Raw genomic sequence first — 19,135 nt, 5'->3', positions numbered from 1 at the left:
ATTTGCAGATGTATTCAGTTAAGGATCCAGAGATGAGATCATCTTGGATTAGGGGAGGCCCCAAATCCCATGACCAGTGTCTTTAGAAGAGAAGGTGGGGGAGGGAACCTACGGAGAAAGCGGGAGGGAGGCGGAATCGGAGGTCCGGTGTCAGGGCTACACACCGAGGCCCACCAAGGCTCGCTGGCGGCCACAGAAGCTGGGGGAGGTGTGGATCGGACCCTCCTTCAGAGCCTCCAGAAGGAACCCACCCTGCCGACACCAAGACTTCGGACTTCCGGTCTCCAGAACTGTGAGAGAGTAGATTTCTGTTGTTTTTAGCCACGGCAGCCCCAGGAAACACGGATCCCAGACCACAGTGGTGCTATGTCCGGTGCTCCTCGCCAGGCCTGGAAACGAGGGGCCATGTGAGGCCCTGGCTGTGTGCCTGGGGCCTACTCGCCTGCCTCCTCTGGGCCTGATTGCTCTGTAGCCCTCGAGACACCACGCGTCCCTCCCACTCTGACATTCTACTGACCTCAAGAAAAACCATGAGCCAGGGGAGCAGGGCTATGTTGGGATTTTCAAATTTATTCCAACGTGCTGTGTGTGTGTTTTTTTTAAAAATATCCTCAGGCTGAACGCTCAGCCGGAGCTGTAATAAAGGCAATTATTATACTTGTAAAAACCTCTCATTCACAGTACAGGTGTAATTTACAACAAAGGTCGCACATCAATACTGAGCAGTTTCTTCCTTTTGTGCATCAGACTGTGCTTTAGACCTGCATGGATTTTCTGTTGAGTTTTTTTTCTTTTGCACTGATATATACCATACCAACATTGCAAGATGCAAGTGTAGAAACTGGGGTTCAAATACAATTACAGGCAAAACCACCCCATCCCGGTACGGCTGCTGTACATATCTACAGGACGGTTTTGGAATGTATTGCCATTTAAGAACATAGAAACTCTCTACAGACAATTTCACATACGGAATACATACACCTTTTAGAAAAAAAAGGCAAATATTTATCTTACAGGGAGCATATATCTTACATTTGCCTACACGTTTCTTTTTTGTTTCTTTTTCTCTTCTTCTTTTTTTAAACACTAGGTTTAGTAAAGTGATCGTAAGTGCTGAAGCGGTTTTCTAATGGAAAGCAGACTGGAGCCACAACACGGAAGCAGAATCTGCGGGACAGGCCTTCGGGAACTTTCTCCCCCTGCTCACTGCTGCAGATCTGTCTCGGAGGCAGGACTTTTGCTTTAAGGAGGATTTTTTCTGGAGAAAGGGCTGGAGAGCAGGTCAGCTCAGATGTATCGCTGGTTCCTGTTCAGAAGTGCAGGGTGAGAATGGAATGGGGCTCCCGGGATCTGGAAGCTAATTCTTTCAGACGTTTTCCCACAGAGGGAGGCAGAGGGCTTTCTGGGTCTGGAAGTTGGAGGTGATGGAAAAGGGAGAATGGGCAGTTTGCTGCTGTCAGCGTCCTGGCAGGTCTCTGTGGTTGGGCCAGAGTGTAAGCCATGGGTGAGGGGCCGGGGGGTGGGCCCTGTGGACTGGTGCCCTGGAGAGGAATGGGGTTAGTACACAGAATGGCCCTGAGCTTGCTGCAGGTGGAGGGCATCCTGGAGGGTAGGCCTGGGGGCTGAGTGTCTTGGAATCCCCAACAGATGGCGAGGGCTGGCTCTGAGACCTCTGCCATTTGGTTCCAGCCACACTGTCAACAGCCAAGGACCAGAGCGAGCCTGGACCGAGGAATGGCTAGCCCACACATTTCGACCAAGCCAAACAGGTGTCTGTGGCAACAAATCAGCACTGCTCTGGGTACTGTTTCCCTTAACAGGGACAGGAGTGTCACATACAAACTACAAATGTGGGAGTGGTTGAGAGTGGGACAGGGGGCCCCGGGAAGGGCATGGAGTGAGAGTCCTTTTCCAAATTATGGAGGTGTCTGTGTGCTGGGGCCTCTGTGCTCAGGGGAGCAGGGGTAGAGTCTGGCAGGAGGGGTTAGCACTGTGCCCAGAGACATCTGTCCCAGGCTGGTGGCACTGATTCTATCCCTCTGGAGATCGGAGTGGGGCAGCAGCCCTTCGGCCAGATTCTCTTTGTGCATTGTGTCCCTGTCATTGAGAAATGGATCTCCGGTGACTCCTGGTTCTTGTCCCTTGTGCCTGGGCCCGTGGGCCTCAGTGGCTGTGAGGCCCCTCCCCTGCTGGCCACACTGTCCATGACTGGGTCTCCCAGGAAGGAAATCTCAGTCAGCGGTCTAAGAACAGGGGAATGACGCCCAGTAGAGCGGAGGTCCATGGCTGGGGGGAGAGGCCTGGCCACGCCCAAGGTCAGGGGCTTGGCGCAGCTATCAGAAACCCCCGTCTGCTACTTTGTAGGTCTGGGCTGGAAGATCTTGCCCAGGAAGGTTTCAAACCTGGGCTGAAGCGATGCCCTTTATCCAGCTCCCGGGCCCCGGGGCTAGAAGTGTCCACTGCTAGGGGTGAGAGGTGAGGGTAAGGGAAGCCTGGGCTGTAACTGGGACCAGGCACCTTCCCACTTCCTGTGAGGCCAAAACAGTGCCAATATAGTCAAGGTTGGGCTTGCTGGCCTTCTCCCAGGGTGGGCGGGAGCCCTGGACTCTGGGCCAGGGAGCTGAGAACTGCCGGCTAACCTTACCCCCAGGGAAGCCCTTCCTTATTGTCCGGTTTGTGTCTTAGCAGAACCTGGGGCTGGCCTGTCTCCTCAGCAGAGGCCAGGCAAGGAAAGGCCCTGAACTGGCAGAGGAGGGATTATGGCCGCAACCAGTGTCCTGTCTATACAACTTCAACAGCTCAGGAGGCCCCGGGCACAGGATTCAGTGGCCTGGCTGAGGACTGAGGACAGGTCAGGGCATTCCCTGCTCTGCAAAGAGGCTTCAGCACCTAGCCCAGGTGGGCCAAGGACAGCGGTCCCTGTGCGTTCTCCCCCTTTGTAGAAACAGAAGAAAAGAAATTCTGGAAGGTTGGCAGAAAACCTGCCTCTCCCGGGGCAGGGTAAACATGAGTTCTATATTTCAACTTGGGATTTTAATTTCTGGTCACATTATTTTTCTTACAAAGCAGGTTTTTGTCCCAGGAAATACAGGGAGGAGACACTGGCTAGTACTGATTGCTTTGGAGAAGAATTTGGTTGACTTAGGACAATTCTTGTAGGTCAAGAGAATCTGAGGAAGCTCGGAGAAGTACCAAACACCATCTTCTGTGTGTGTGTGTGTGTGTGTGTGTGTGTGTGTGTGTGAGAGAGAGAGAGAGAGAGAGAGAGAGAGAGAGAGAGAGATTTTTAAAAGAGAGTTAAGCCAACAAACAGGCCTGGGCAGTTCCCACCAGTCATGGATTTGGGTACTTCCTGGGGTAGTGGAGGCCTGACAGTGTGTGGAGTGGGGATGGTGGGAGGGGGTAATCCAGTCCTGCTGAAAAGAGGTCCTGAAATAGGTCCCTATGAACGTCCAGTGCTAAGCACTGGAAAAGCCCAGCCATGGAAGAAATAGGGCTCTTTGAACCCTCGGGACCAAATATGCAACGAAACCCAAGCTCCAGCCTCAGGAATGGCAAGGCAATGCACCTTGGATCTTGACCCCTAGGGGCCCTGTCACGTCAGCCTTCTGGTAGTTTCTAGAACAAGGGAGGCAGCCTGTAGCTGGGGCCCTGAAGCAAGGCCTCAGTTCGGTGCTCGGGAACCAGGAGATGAACAATCAGGGCTCCATTCACAGCTTAGGGGCTAGGGGTGGAGGATAGGGGAGGGGTTGGAGGGTGGGGCGCTGGGGAAATTTGTCAGGATGCCAGGATGGGTCCACAACTCAGGCCACCTGGGTATCAGGGAGCCCTGGGGGAACCAGCAAGCTCCTAGCTACTGTCTGCTCCTACTACTTGTGTTGAAATCCTAGGGAAGGTAACATTTTCTTGTCCTTCAGAAAAAGAAGGCTGGGGTTTTCTGGGCCTGCCTGTGGAGGCTGAGTGGGGTCCCCCTGCCTGTGTCCCTCTGCCTTGGGCTGCTGGCCCTTCTGCTGGCAGTGAGGGTGGCCACTAGCTGGGGTGGAGTGAAGTGGCAAAATACACAGGAGCCGTAAACGTCTGTACACAGGAGTGCTCGCTTTTACATTTAATTATGTATTTTTAAAAAGTTTCTCGCTCTCTCTTTTTTTTCCTCCTTCAGTGCATCCCCCTTCCCCTCAGCAAATGGCTACCTCTTGCCAGCCTTGGGGGATGGCTGCAGACCGCAGGGGCCCAGGCTGAGGCCCCACCTACACCCTTTCTCAAAAAAGCACAAAATATTCACAGCCTCAAACTCCTCATGGGTGGTTTTTTTTTTTTTTTTTTTATGTGTGCGTGTGTTTTGTTTTGTTTCTTTTCAAGCAACAAAAGGTATAGAAGAAGGCACAGATAACTGCATACGTGGGAAGACAGAACAGTTGGGGGCTGCGCAGAAGCTGCTTGGACAGATGGACAGATGGGAGAGGGAGCCCATGAGAGCGAGCTGATTCGAGGAAGCTGGCTGGAAACGTCTGTTGCTGAACACCGGAAGCCAGATGCTGAAGCAGTCGGAGAGAGGCTAAGTGCTTGGGGGGCCTCTGTCCTTGGGCTGGTGTGGAAGTGCCCCAGGCCCCCCACTTCCTGAGGGCTCAGGGGAGCCCTGACGGGTCCTGGGTTCCCCAGAGAGGTTCCTCCTCCGGGCCGGGAAGCGAGCGGAGGCCTCTGCCAGGCAGCCTACGGAACTGCTGCGGTCCAGGGGCGAGGCGGCGGAGGCCACGGGGTTGGCCAACGTGCGTGGTGACTCCAAGCGGGGGCTCCGGGACTCTGGCCTGCGGCCCGGGGGTGGCCGGGGCGAGGCCTCAGGCGGGATGCGGGGACTGTGGGCGGGCCCCTCGGCCCCTCGGGGCTCCCAGTCAGGAGGCCTGCCCAGGCCCCCACTCGTCCTCTCCCTCTCCTTGGGGTGGTTCCTGCCTTCTAGCTCCGAGGAGAGTGTGAATTTGGATACCTTAGCCACAGGTGACACGGAGGCTGACGAGCTCTCCGTGGGACTCCAGCGGCCTCGCTCCTGGGCCTCCCGGGCCCCCGTCAGGTCACTGCCACCTCCCGAGAAGCCACTGACCCAGGCGGTGGTGGGCCCCGGCAGCAGGGGGGGGTGGGCCCCAGGCCGGGCCTGCACCATCTGGATCCCACCGATGGGAATCAGGGGGCACGGGGCGCGGGCCAAGTGCTGGGAGTGCAGAGGGAGGTGGCTGAAGATGTTCTCTGTCCGGGCTGGGGTGTGGCCGTGGAAGTCGTGGGGGGCCGAGAAGGGTCGGGAGGAGGGAGGGTGAGCAGGGCCAGGTGAGCCGGAGGGACTCCAGGACGCGGCCTTCTGCTGGGGTCAGAAAATAAGACAGGGTAAGGCAAGGGCTACGTGCTGGCACATGGAGACCCCAAGGCCTAAAGATGAGGGGCAGCAGGGAGGGGGGCTCGGCTGAGGGCACACAGGAGTCCTGGATGGGCCAGGGAGGGAGCGGAGCTCTGACTCCCTGCCCGCGGTGCTGCCCCGGGCTAGTGCACTCGGGGGGGGGGGGCTGTCCCCAGCCCTGCAGTGACCCCACGGTCCTCATGCCTCTGGCCAGTGCGCCTGACTGCCCTGCGCCTGGCCCTCAATCCTGGTTCTGTGCCTTTCCTGTTCCTAGAGCGGTCTTGACCCAACTCGACCCTTGGTTGTGAGCTCCCACTCTAGGTTCTTTACCTTCTCCCACCGTCAGGAATTGTAACGTGACTCCAGAATTAAAAACCAAGGGAAGAGTCCCAGCCTGTGCCCCTCCAGGAGCTTGAGCCCCTGAGTGGTGGTGTCCATGCTGCTGGTAGTGACTGGTGGTGTGGGGTCATGACAATATGGCGACAGAAGAGGCACTGGGAAGTAGAGGGAAGCTGACAGTGATGGTGTTGCATCATGGTGGCGGTGACAGGATGCTTCTGGGTTGCCAACGTGGCAACACTGATGGAGCTGACCCGGCGGTGGCCAGGGCTTGTTCGTGTAGTGATGGCGGAGATGGCGTTGGGGCAGGGACAGGGACAGTGATGACGGTTGTGGCGCTGGCTGTGGCGTCTCTGAGGCTGCTGGTGACGGGGCTGTTGGAGGTGTGGGGTCGGGGCGGGGGAAGGGAATGCCACCACGCTCTGCTGCCTCTGCTGGCTTCAGGATCCCCCCCAGGAGGGGCCCCCCCAAACATCTGCTAGGTTATGAGCGATCACGGAGCTGGCAGGGCTGTGTAGCTGCGGGGCGGCTGCCTCAGGGAAGAGTGCTCTGTGCCCTCCCCCCCCCACCAGAGACGAGCAGCCCAGCTGCTCAGGGGCAGGAACTCACCCACGTGCAGGCGCAGGTCTCGGGGCTTCTGCCGAGAAGCTTGTGAGGTAGAGGTGCGGGCGGGTGGAGAGCCCGCGGGGCCAGCCCCGAGCCTGGGCCGCGTTCGCCCGCTGAGGGGCTGCCCGGCCCGGCCGAGGCCCATTTCCCTGGCAGCGCTGACTGTGGCGGTGACTCGGCCTGGCCCGGGGACCGTCTCCTGGTGGGTGAGTGTCTCGGGGGGCCCGCGTCTGGGGCCCCCTCGTATTCGGGGGGCGGATGCGCTCTAGAGGGCAGTTCCCTTCCCAGGGGGCGGGAGGTGAGAGGAGACAGCTCGAGTCTTGGAGACCCACAAGGGAGAGGGCCCGTCTGGGGGCCAGGCGGGCTGGGGGCGGAGGCCTGTGGCTCTCGGGCCGGTGAGTGTCGCTGGGGAGACGAGTCGCTTTTGGTTAGTGAGTGTTTGTGGGTCAGTGGTGGGCGGCTGCCTGCTTCTTTGCTTGGGGACCATAGCCTTCTTGGGGACACAGCCTTGGAGCTCAGGGCTGAGCCTGTGTCCTTCTCCACAGGGCCCGAAGGGGCTGGTCCCAGCCGGGGGAGGCACAGGGCGCTTTGGCTGGACGTGGAGCAAATGCCGGCTGCCAAGTGCTCGGCTTCCGAGCTGCCCCGCGTGGCCTGGCTGCCGGAGGAGGCGTCTGGGGGCTGAGGGCCGGGACCGGGGGAGGAGTCTGCCGGCAGCGGGGCCGGTGGGCCAGGCAGGGGTGCCTCTGAGGCCGGGCCCGATGGCTCGTCCTGGCTCTCCTCTTCGTCCTCATCCTCGTCTTCGTCCAGGTCCGAGTCCGAGTCCAAGTCCTCCAGGTCTGAAAACTGGTGCTCCGCCACGGCCTCTGAGCCCTCTCGCCCTTCTGAGTCCTGGAACGGGTCATCACTGGTTCCTGAGGGGTGGACACAGGAGAGCCCGGGGTCACAGCCGGCCCCACGCGCCACCCTCTGTGCCCATGTCCTTGTTTGCAAACCAGGCCTGGTAGCTGCGGCCTGAGCTTGTGGAGAGGATGGGGCCACGACAGGTATGGGAACACTTTGTAAAGAATCTCAGTGAACAACAGTTACCTTGTATCTACCCTGTGCCAGGTTCCTTCTAAGACCTTCGTCTAGTCCTCAAATGATCTCGTGAGGTCGGCACTGTTCTTATCTTCATGTTACAGAGGAGGGAACCAAGGTAAGCAAGATTAAGTACCTTGCTCAAGTAAGATAAGTCCTAGGGCTGGGACTGAACCATAGCAAATGAGACAAGCCTTGTTTTTAGTTTGTCTCTTCACTAGGATTTCCGTGCTGGCTCCCCCCTGAGCCAGGGAAGTCACCTTGCTGTGTTGTCAAACGGATGAGACAGTCTTACCTCCCTCACGGGGTTGGCCGGGAGGAGTGAACACACACCTGGCACAGAGAAGTGGCTGAAATAATTATGGCCACTCAACATGTTCATGAAGAGATCTCTTCTGGACACAGCAGAAAGGCTGGCCGGCCCAGCAGCATCGGCCGTAGTCCGCCTAAACACACATCTGCCACCATGGCCTAGCACCATCGGGCAGGTGGCAGGTCCTGGCCTCTGGGCTAATCTGGCCTCAGACTGCGGAGCAGACTCCCCCCTGCTCTTGAGGACCTATTGCCCTTGCAGAGCTCCTGCTGCTCCCAGCCAGGAGGGAATGGAGCTCTGGAATACCTCTGGGTCTGGCTTCTGGTGGGGCAGCCCCAACCAGCTGGGTCACTTTTAACATGACACCAGTCCAGTGTGGGCATCTGTGAAATGGGCAGCAGTCAGGACTCTAGGGAGAGCTCTGCTAACATCTGGCCCACCCGTCAGGCTCCTGAGGGTTTGGGTCCTGCCGGGCGTATCGCCCGGCCCACCACTTCACTCCGACACACCAGCACCCGTTTCACCACCGACCAAGAGAGCTGGACACACAAGCTGACTCGGACCACGGGTGTAGCCGGGCTTCCAAACCCCACCATGCCCTGCGGCCCTGGGGCTTGAAAGCCTAGTGTTTATGCTTCTGAGTGCTCAGCATGCAGCAGCAGGACGACGCATGGAGTAGATGACGGTGGGTCAAAAACCACGGGGTGGAACTGGGGTTGGCTTGTGAAGGACAGGCCAAGGGAGCAAGGGCAGGGTCTCCTGGCAGCAGGGAGCAGAGGGAAAGGCAGGAGGGATGTGGAAGGGGGGGTATGCAAAACACATAGCTGCAGTATCCCAGGCCCTGCCTCGGACCTATTTCAGACCCAGCAGTTAACTAGCCTCACCCCTGATTTACATATGGGGAAATCCAGGCCCAGAGGGGGCAAGGGCTTCCTCCCCAAGATCAGCCAGGGAGTCGTGGCTGAGTCAGGACTCAGGTTTATAACGCTTGCATTATTACACTGCCAGTATAAAAATGATGTTTATTCACTGAGAAGCAGGAAACGGTCTGGGTTTGGATCCCAGCTTGACCCTTCCTTGCTGTCTGATGTTGTATAATTGGCTTTCTCTCTCTATGTTCGGTTTCCTCATCTGTAAAATGGGAGTAAAAGCAATAAAAGCCACCTCATGAAGCTGCTGGGAGGATCGTGAGAGTCTGACACATAGTAAGTACCCAATAAAACCTAGCAAGTATCTCAAGCACCCCAGTACCTCAAGCAGACGGTCAGTGTTGCAAGCATCTCGAGGTTGATGGTCAGAGGGGGAGTTCTACTAGTGTGGGAGAGTCAAGACCGGTGTCCCCTGATATCCAGCAGGGAAGGCTCCGAAACAGCCTCTTTATGGATGAGGACGTAGGCCCAGAGTGGCCGGCCCTAGGCACTCAGGGCAGGAATGATGGAAGCCAAGGGTCCCCTGCCCAGAACAGGGTTCTTCAGGCCCCTCACACCTGGGCTCCTGCAGGGCTGTATAGGATGCCCTTGCCCGGGTGGCCCGTTCCCAGTGCCCCTCATGGCGCTGCCAGTCCACTGCTGGGATCACCGGCAAGGCTCCATCCACAAAGCCCAGCCAGCTCCAGGCCTGGACCAAGGAGGAGATGCAGAATGAAGCCTGCGAGGGCACCGAGGGGGTCTGGCCACACGGTGGCGCTGGTGCTCAACGTCCTCACTGTCAGGGGCGGGGCTGCGGCGGGGACCTGGCCACAGGGAGGCAGTGGTTCCTAGGCTGTGCTCCCCAGTGCCACTTGGTGTCCAGCAGACAGGCTCCTCCCTGAACCTTCCTCATCACCACGGGAAGTGGCAACTCCGTCCTTCCAGTTTCTGAGGCCATAAACCTCAGACTCATTCTTGGCTCCTTTTTGCTCATGCCACCAGGAGTCCCCCGTCGTGGTAGCAAAACCTGTCGGCTCCACCCGCAGAATATTTCTAGAACCCTACCACTTCTCCCCACCTCCACCCAGTCCAAGCCAACGTGCGCTCGGCCTGATAACTGCCTCCAGCCACACCCCTTCTTGACCGTCTTCTGCACACGGAGTCACTGAAAGTTGGGGGATGTTACCCCACTGCACTGCCAAGTCCATCCCTTGACCTTCATGGCCCTGTTCTCTGAGTTCATCTCCCCCCACTCGGGTCCTCAGGGACTCTGCACCTTCTGTTCCCTCTGTGGGGAGAGCCCTTCCCCATACCCCCTCCCCGCACCCTCCACCAGCTTCCTGACCCTTCCCTTCACATTCTCTGCTCACTACCAGAGTGAACCCTCCCCACATCTTCCAGCCCCTCACTCACATTTTTGCTTCCTACTCATTGGCCCTGTCCTATCCCGCATATGTTCACTGCCCTGCTCCCTTCGAGAATGTAAGCTTCCAGAATAAAACATAGTTCTATTCACTGTGGGGTCTCCAGCAGCTCGAATAGGACCTGGGATAGGGCGGATGTTCAGTAATTATTTCTAGAATAAATGCACTGATTTTACCTCAAACAAGGTGGGACGGTTATCCTTTTTTTGTCTCATTGGGAAAACGAGATTGGGAGAGGGGCAGGGACTGGCCCTGGGTCCCTCCATGGGTGGTCGGTGTGGTGCCAGGGCAGGCTCTGGGCTCAGGCTCCTGCTCCCCCAGACCCAGCCCACCAGGCACTGGGGTGGTGTGCAGCCAGCGTTCTCGTGTGCCCTTGAGTGGCTGCCTTTACCTGCCTGAGCTGAACTTTCCTCGACTTGAAATGCGGCCACACAAGTTTCTACTGCTAGTTATGAGGACTCAGTGAGACAACAGGTGTAAATGGCCTAATGTACATTCTGGATAAGCCTGGTAACCCCACATTCTCATTTTAGCGGGAACAGCCCCAAGTTCACTGTGTTTAGTTCAGTAAAGGTGATTTATTCCATCTAAAAGGAAACATGCTTTAACTCTTTTGTAAGACTGTAAATAGATCTTGAAATCAGAAAAACAAAGACACACTCATGCACACACGCACCCATCTTTGTCACACTCTAAATCCTGATTCTATTTTAGGGAATCTGGTCAAAGGGTTGCTGCGTACAGGAGGAATGCCCCTGGCCTCCCTGACCCCCCCCTTGCTGGGGCGGGCAGGGGGAGACACCGCGCGTCCACCTGCCAAAGTCCCTCGGGCCTCCTCCCCAGATGCTGTGGCTGGCCAGGGCCTTGGACTCCCCTTCTCTGTTGGTTTTTTTCGGAAGAAGGCTCTCATGTGCCTCTTGCTGATGGAGGACTTTGGCCAGGGTGCGGTGCTGGGGACGTGGGATGAGATGGGGAGGTGACAGGGGCTGTCAGGTCTGGCTTTGGCTCCCTTGAAAGCTTCCCAAGTTCTAAAAGTCCCGGTTGTGGGGCTCATGCTCAGGGTGTGGCGGTGTGGGGCGCGGGCGTGGAGTGCATAAGAGTACGTACCTCCCGGCGTCACCGTGAGGATTTACGTGTTGACGCCGCGCCTGACGCGTAGTGGGTGCTCAGTCAACGTTGACTGCCACTACTCATGTGCTAGTTTATTCCACACACGTTCACTGAGCACCCGCAAGGCGTCAGGCCCGCCACCTCGTTGGTAGACGGTAAGGCACACTCACTAGGACAGCGCAGCCTGTACCGTGAGTGCGTGCAGAGGAGGGGGCGATCGCTCCGCGACTTTAACCTTTATCTCCCATTGGGTGGGAAAACTGGAGGGAGGGCCTGCAAGAGGGAGAGGAGACAGCAGGGAGAGGAGGACAGAAGGAAGGGGAGGGCATGGGGGGCAGGGGGAGGAGCAGGCAGGGGAAGGGGGAGACAGCGAGGAGGGACGACGAGGGGGAGGAGGGAGTTGGCGGTTCCTTACCTTCTTCGGCTTCCAGCTCCTCCAGCACCCCTGTCTCTTGGCACTTTTTGCTGTGGGCCTTCGACTTCATGTGCTTAGTCAGATTCCCTGGAAAGAAAGAAGGGACTCAGGCTCGGCTGCAGGGCAGGGGCCAGCGCAGGCCCGGGGCTCACAGACGCAGTGCCTGGCTGGCAGGCTGTGGCTTCGAAGACCCGTCAGGGCCCCGCTGGCTGCAGGGGCTGGGCAGGGGCCCGGATGTCCCTGCGCCCAGGTGCTCGGGCTGGAAGGAGCCCCACAGCTACGTTCAGGACGGTACCCAGGAGCTGGGGGAGGGCGGGGAGGGGGCTGGGAGACGGCAGAGGGTGTAATGAGAAAGTGAGATGCTGGTCAAAAAACAAACAAAAAGGAAATTAAAAAGACAACTCATGTGGAATAGGTTTTTCCCGCTTTGGGTTCAGCTCTGGGCCCAGGAGCTAGTGACCCTCACTGAGCAGGAGTTTTGGCCTTCTCAGATGCCCGGATGCCCCGAGGGCCCCTGTTAACCGACGTGCTGGATGGGTACTGAGGATGCCCTTCCGACGGAGGCCACGCATAGGGCCGCCCGCAAGGTTTGGGAAGAGGAACCAGGGCAAAGTCACTGTTAGAACAGAGAAAGAGCAGAAGGTACAGGGAAGTCAGCTGGACAGGGACCTGTGAGCCACCAAGCTGGGGCCCAAGCCCTGCCTTCCTTGGAGAAATCATGTTCTCGGCTTTGTTTGCCCCCGGGCCACTGTGCCGTGCAGACCCAGGCAGGGAGGGCTGGGCAAAGCCTCTGCCCACTGCATCCCTGACTCGGCCCTAAGCGGTCCGTCCAGCCCCCCCGGTTGTTGAGCAGGGTAGCAGTTCTGTGGGATCGGGGGCCAGGGAGCGATACCTCAGTTCTCCCCTAGGCGTGCATAGCGCGTCACAGGCCATAAACCTCTGTGGCAGGGGCATCCTGGGAAGGAGAGGCAGGGCACCCCAGTCTGCCCTGGAGGATGCAGGCCAGATGCCTCAGGCTGCTCCTTTGGGCTCGGCAGACACCCCCAAATCCTGATGGTCTCACCGTGGCCCTGCAGATCGCTACATTTGCACACGATCGTTCATATAATAATTGTAAGCACCCTGAGTCAGGTGCTCCGTCTCTCTGAGTTTATTAATTGGCAAGTTTGAATAGATAGATGGAAGAGAGAAGAATGGACACTTGAACAGATGCACAGAGAGACTTGTGGGTGGGTGGATGGATGACGGATGGATGGATGGATGGCTAAGTGGGTAAGAGGAAAACAGGTGTGAAGGAAGAACAGGAAGAATATGGACAGATGGACAGGACACTGGATGGTTAGATAAGCAAATGGAGAGACACACAGGGATAGATGGTTAGATGAGAAACCTGATGGAAGGATAGTTGGAAAGTGGGCTAATAAACAGATGGGAAGTGGGAGAACTGGAGAGGAGGAGAGAGGCAAGGGTGAATGGGAAAGTGGCCAGTTGGGCTGCACGGGTGAGGAGTTGCGTGCAGGAGGGACAGACAGGAGGATAAAAGACTGGGCAGGTAGATGGAAGGATGGATTGGTGGGAGGAGAGAAGTGAGAACAGGGGGAACAGACAGGATGAGAGAATAAATGGAAAGTTACATGGATAGGAAGACAAACTAGGAGATTGGAGAAATGGATAGACGGGAGGACAGATGGATGGATGGGTGGGTGGGTAGGTGAATAGGACAGAGTCCACGGGTGAACCAGAGGGTGCTTCCTAATCATTCTGAGAATTTTAAGGAATTTGTAGGGTTTTGCTGAGAGGGTGATGGGAACCTTAACCCGGGATTCCCTGAGGTATGCAGGTCAAGGACAGCAGGGATGGAAGAGGACTTGTTTCTTTCCTCTTTCTTCCCTTTATTCCCAGTCTGTGGCTGTACCCTTCCCCACTCAGATTTTCCTCCTATAACCAGTCAGAAAACTAGATCTTTTACTCCTGGCCAAAGAGAAAGCGGAGTCATAACTTCCAGAGGCATTCTGGGGCCAGAGGGTCCCCAAAGATCCCTATCTAACCTGGGGGGCCTCTGCCCTGTCATGAGCGAGTAAAGCTTGGGTAGGATGTGAAGGGCTGGGAGGGCAGCTTCCACAGGCCAGAGATGTCAGTGGTCCCCTGAGGTTCTGGGACCGGCCCGCTGTCCCCTGATGCCCCAGACCACAGAGGACTGTGCACACTGCTCGTTCCGGCTAAGACATTATTTTCTATACATGTTCCTTCAGGAAGGGTTAGGTCTCTTTTCCACCAAGTTAGGTGCCGAGAACACATGGGTGTGCAATCACCATGCATGGGCAATGCTCTCCTCATCGCAGAAGCAAATGCTGGAAGGAACCTCACAGAGCATGGAATCCAAGCGCCACCAGGCCCGGGGTGGGCGGAGGGTGGTTTCTCGCTTCTGCTCTAACTCTGGGCCCCGGGGCTGGTGATGCCATTAGACACGATTACTGACTGTCTGGGTGGCTGGGATGCCACGGGAGGGCTCCGGCTGACCAGCACAGTGAACCTGCCAGCCCAGGCCCCCTGTTAGCACAGAGCCCCATCGAGAGCCAGGTTTCGGGCTCCAGGGGGCTTGCTTGCTCCACGCTGGCAGAGTCGACCCAGGCTGATCTAGGAGCTTGCCGGCTCGGGTCTGAGTCTGGGCTCTGCCGCCTGCTAGCTGCGCGCTCTTGGGCAAGTTTCTCAACCTTTGGAGCCCCCACCGCTGCAACTCTGAAGTCATGCCGACCTCTCAGGGGTGCTGGGAGGAGCTGGTGGGCCAGTGCAGGGAGAGGGCAGCAGAGCGTGCCTGGCAGAGCGCAGACGCTTGCCTCGTGGAAGCCCCTTCCCTCCCGCGCCGGGAACCCACCCCCGCCTGGGTGACCACCACGCTGTCCTGAGTGCCAGAGACTCTGCCAGGAGCCATGCTGGCTGTGGAGGACGGGAGGCCAATGGCTTCACTCCGGTCTGGGCTCAGGGGCTCCCAGGAGAAGGAGCTGGTGGCCCCTGGAGGCTGCAGGGAGGAGTCGGGTGGTCTGAGGGGACTCTGCTGGGACAGGCCGTGTGGTGTGGGTGACAGGAGACGAGGCTGGCTGAGCAGTCCTGAGTGTTACCCAGTGCCCTCCCTGACCTTCCCTCCCTGGGCCTCTTCTGTGGATGGAGGGAGGTGTACCCCAGGGTGGCAGGCGTCTTTTTTTGGCTCGGACTCCATTTCTCTGTCAAGGGGCAGAGCCTTGGCTTGCCTGGCAGAGTTCACAGCTTCTCACAGTCGTGCCAGCCCCCACCCGAAGCCCCACAGTCCTGGAATGAAGGAGGAAAGGCGAGCGGATGGAAAATGATGAGTGTCTGGAAGAGGGTTGGGACCTCTGCCGAGGGCACCAGCCAGTGACTCTGCCTCATTCAGCTTTGACCCCCTGCCCTCCTTCCGCTCCCCTGCAGGCCTGACGGACTGACGCCTGCCCACAGCTGTCATCGCTGTCCCCTGCGGCGACCGGTGCAGGGGCCTGTACGCGGCACAGCCACCCCGCTGGTGTCTGGGAACCATCTGAGAAGAGGAAAGGGGACCCCCAGACCTCCACGGGGACATGCTGGCAGCCTTTCCCACGCGACTCCCTGAGACGCCTCGGCTCGCGCCCAGGGGCCCGAGTACAACGTCTAACACGGAGACGGAGACACAGACGGGCAGACAGAGACGGACAGGGAGGGCTCCCCGGGCCTGGGCGCAGCCAGGTGGTGGCGAGGTAGGGTCCTGGGGGCCACCAGGCCCAGCCGGAGCCCACGGGGGAGCGGGGAGGGAGGGGATGGCAGCCTGAAGGCAGCCGCGGCCTGAGCGGAGGCACCCTAGGTTCCTGAGTGATGCCCAAAGGCCCGCCCCTCCAGGAGGACACATGACCCTCAGCGTCCTGCTGCTTCCCTCCCTCCCGCGTACGGAGAGAGCCCAGGGCAAGTGGCCTCTGCTGCAGCTTGCCGCCGCCCAGCCCCGACCGGCCCCTCTCTGCAGTCACAGAGTTTGAGATGCCACCATTTCGGATTTGCTTACTGCTTTGGCTCTGAGGGAGCTGTCTTCCGGAAGCCTCTATGAGCATTCGAAGAGAGCTCAGAACACTCCCTGATCACTGGTTGAGAACACAGCCTCCTGGACCCGGCCTCCGGAGCAGTGTGGGCAAGCCTGCACATCCAGGACTCCACGCCCCCGGCATGCGGGGTGTCTGCAGCCCCTCTGCTCAGGTTATGCCCTCTGGCCCCTCCAGGGCTCTGTGCCAGCTCAGAGGGACCCAGGAAGGAACCGCGGATAGGCTTGGCATGGCCTCCAATGAAAAGAACTCTGGAAAAGAGATGTTCCTGCCAGGGACCGAGGCTTTTCTCTCCAAAAAGGCAGGGTGAACTTAACAGGGACCCCTCCTTAGAGAGACTGCTCTGGCTGGGAACTTAGCTAAATGGGTTTTTCCGGTCTCACATGGCAGGGGGAAGGCTCCCCGAGATGGTTCTCTGTGCACTGGGCACAGGTGTGCTCCGGACGGCCCTGGGCTGGGGCGTACTCGCAAGCCTGGGCTCCTCACGCTGAAAGAACAGGGTGGGCCCCTGGACACAGCCTGGAAACAGGGGCAGCAGTTGTGACCCACTCTGGAGACCACTGGATCGGCCACCTGATTTTGCCACTCCTTCCAGAGAAGGGGGGATCTGCTCACGGAGAAGAAGATGATGGGGGTGATGCCTGAGGTAGGAGTCCTGGGTTCTCATTACAGCTCTAGTGTTAACAATCACTTGGTTTGGGGGGACCTGCTTTCTTCACCTTTAAAAGTATTTTGGACAAGAGGCTTTTTACTCTGTTAAATTGTCAGTCAATTATTCCCACCTCTCTTTTTCCATAACGTTCCACTGGGCACCTAAGGCCAGAGGGAGTGGGTGGGACTATAGGGGACAGAGTGGGGACAGAGCCCACATCCAGGGCCAAGGCACGCTGGGCCGTGCTGCCTTGGACATGGCAGGGCTCTGGGGCTAGGTGCACCCATGACGCAGGGGCCAGGCTCCAGGCCTAGCTGTCCTCTCTGGGGACCCTTTGCAACATCGTTCATGAGGTGCCGAGAGAGAAGAAGATCAGAGAGAGAAAGTGGGAGGGAGGGTGCCTCCATGCACCCAAAACCTAGGTGGGAAAGTTTGAGGTCCACTGAGAAGGATGGCTAGAGGACAGAGGAGGGCAGGGGTCGGTGGATGGGGTCAGGAGAGCAGAGATGGAGCTCGGTCAGAGAGGGGCCATGAGCCAGGGGATGTGGTAAACTGTCCCTGGACCCAGTCGAGAGAGAGTGGAGGGGGCCAGCAAGAAGAGGAGGAAGAGGGTAAGGCTGGCGAACTCCACAGGGCTCGGCCCCACCTCTCTGGCTGGGAACAGCTTGCCCAACAGAAGAAAGGTCAACACATGGCAAAGCTGAATCTGCCCTAGGGTTCTGTCCGCGGAAACGCCACGTGGCTCCAGTGGGGGCCGGCACGGAGGCCCCCAGATTGGCTCAATGGAGGAGGCAGGACCCTCATGCCCAAACCCTGACCCAAGAATCTGCAAAGCACAAGAGGCTAAAGTCACCAGGGGGGTCGAGAGCCCCAGGCCTTCCTCGGCTTCACCCCTGTCCCTCCGCTCAGCTACCAGGAAGCGATGTGCAAGCAGCCACGTCTTCCCTGCCTGGCCTGCGGGAACAGTCCACGCCGCACGCAGGGAGCAGCCCGGTCCAAGTCTCAGGGACTCGGTCCCCCTTGTTCACATGAGGGTCCGGGCAGCTGCAGCGGGACCCTCCTTCCCTTCTCAGATGCCTGCCAGGGCCTGTGCGGAGCGTGCCGCAGGGCGCGGCTGGGGCCGGCAGGTGCGGGCTGCCAGCCCAGGCTGGGGGGCGAGTGGGCCGGTGCTGAGAGCTGCAGAGGAGCCGGGTGGGTGGGCAGGAACATGGTCTGAGTGGTGAGGCAGGTGGAGGCAGGGGCTCTGCCATGAGAAGTGACCATGCGAGTGTGCTAAGTGGCTCGGAGTGGAATGGATTTCCAAACGCAAGAGTGGTGGTGACAAGTGTGGATGCTGGAGCTCTCCAGCTCAGTGGATCAGGGCTAAGGAGACATGCAGCAGGACGGGGTGAGGAGAGACCGTCCAAACCAGGAACCGTGTGCAAGAGCGCCACCTGGCGGCGGGGGCAGCACGCAGGTGGAGGAGCCGTGTGGGATCCAAGAGCACAGGCTGGGGCAGCCAGCGGGCACCACGGCCCAGTCTGGAGCCGGCCGGCTGCTCTGCCCCTGGGGAGCCCAGGCAGTGTTGGGGTGGGGGGCAGGCCCCAGGCAGAGCGGTCCAGGCCCCTGAGCTCTGTGCTAGGGCTTCCAGAGGAGAGCTCCCTGCAGTGGGCCGGGGCAGCGCTCCAGCTGACTGTCTCTTACCTTTGGTTTTAAAAGCAAAGTGACAGTGCTTGCACACATAGGGCCGGACGTCAGTGTGGGTGCGGATGTGTTTCTTCAGCATGCTGGGCTTCTTGCAGCGAATTCCACACTCCTCACAAACATATTTCCCTCGGCCGCGGCCTCGCACATAAACATACTCTTCGTTTGATTTGTACCTATGAGCAACAGGCGTCATGGTAAAGGAAAAACAAAGGAGGAGAAGAGGCTGGTTCCCACCTCAGAAGATGGACACGCTTCCTAGCCGCCTCCAGCCCTTCACGGATGTTGGGCGAACCAGAGAGAGCCGCGTGGGGGCAGGGGGTGCCGTCGCCCTGGGGATCCGCCGCGGACCCCTTGCACCTGCCCTGCCCTCGGCCGGGTACGGCTGCCCCTGTCTTCCCTCTGGAGGCAGCAGACCCTGTGCTTCCTGCCGGGAGGTGAAGCCACAGGTTCACGGAGGGCCTCTGCTCCAGAGCCAGCCTTGGCCCCGGCCTCTGCCCGCAAAGGACAGCAGAGCGACAACGCGAGTGACAGAGGGAGCAGCCACACTCTAGCGGCTCCCGTTTGCCAAGGGCTCATTCTGTGCTGGGCATTTCACACGGATTACACCACGAGCACGAGCCCTTAGGAGCCTGAGGCTCCGACTCCCACAGCCAGAGAAGCATGACCTAGGATCTGCACCTGCCTGCTCCAAGGCCTGTCCACCTCCCAGGAGTCTGCTCGGCCGCCACCTGGACACTGGCGTCGGGGAGGTGTGAGGGACCAAGCGTCAGAAACCAGGAGCCCGGCGCGCTCTCCCGACCGCATCTCCGGGGGAGCTGTGAAGCTCTTGGGACCGGATTCCAGCCACCTTGCTCGCAGGGATCCCCCGGGGTCACTGCCTCAGGGCCCAAAGCGTTCCTAGGCAGCTCCTGGGGCAGCCAGCCCCCTGCCAGGCCTCGGGGCCACCAGTGCTCTTGGACCTGAACCAGAATGTTCTTATTTCCATCTACAAGGAAGCCCACAAGGCTCCTCATCCAAGCTCCTCATCGAAGCACCTCGCTGGCCTCTGGCGCTATAGACGTGCTCGTCTCCTGACCGGCGCGGGCGAGGCTCTGGCAGGGCCACGGCGGGGGGGGGGGGGGGGGGGGGGGGGGGGGGGGG

At 58.9% G+C, this 19,135-nt stretch overlaps 1 protein-coding gene and 1 long non-coding RNA gene across 7 annotated transcripts in view; one reads left to right on the top strand and one right to left on the bottom strand.

Moving 5' to 3' along the window:
* Positions 1-552: 552 nt before the first annotated feature.
* The window catches only part of HIVEP3 (HIVEP zinc finger 3), a 450,052-nt gene continuing 431,469 nt past the window's right edge, over positions 553-19,135 (bottom strand). For 5 of the 6 annotated variants that reach the window (XM_040627446.1, XM_040627444.1, XM_040627443.1 and 2 more), the window contains 4 exons: positions 17,993-18,168; positions 11,579-11,665; positions 6,335-7,242; positions 553-5,353 (listed from right to left, as the gene is read on the bottom strand). In XM_040627446.1, the coding sequence (XP_040483380.1) occupies positions 4,559-5,353; positions 6,335-7,242; positions 11,579-11,665; positions 17,993-18,168 (1,966 nt within the window). In that variant the 3' untranslated portion in view covers positions 553-4,558. The remainder of the gene's footprint in view (positions 5,354-6,334; positions 7,243-11,578; positions 11,666-17,992; positions 18,169-19,135) is intronic. The other variant, XM_040627448.1, reaches the window with a different exon arrangement.
* Positions 7,265-10,199, top strand: LOC103670842. The gene is made up of 3 exons (XR_570688.2): positions 7,265-7,526; positions 8,169-8,926; positions 9,632-10,199. It is a non-coding gene; the product is annotated as an uncharacterized LOC103670842 (long non-coding RNA).

Source organism: Ursus maritimus, unplaced genomic scaffold (genome assembly GCF_017311325.1).
Source record: "Ursus maritimus isolate PB19 unplaced genomic scaffold, ASM1731132v1 scaffold_12, whole genome shotgun sequence".
Classification (NCBI taxonomy): Eukaryota; Metazoa; Chordata; class Mammalia; order Carnivora; family Ursidae; genus Ursus; species Ursus maritimus.
The sequence above is the reverse complement of the archived record's forward strand: the minus strand, read 5'-3'. Positions and strand labels throughout refer to the sequence as shown.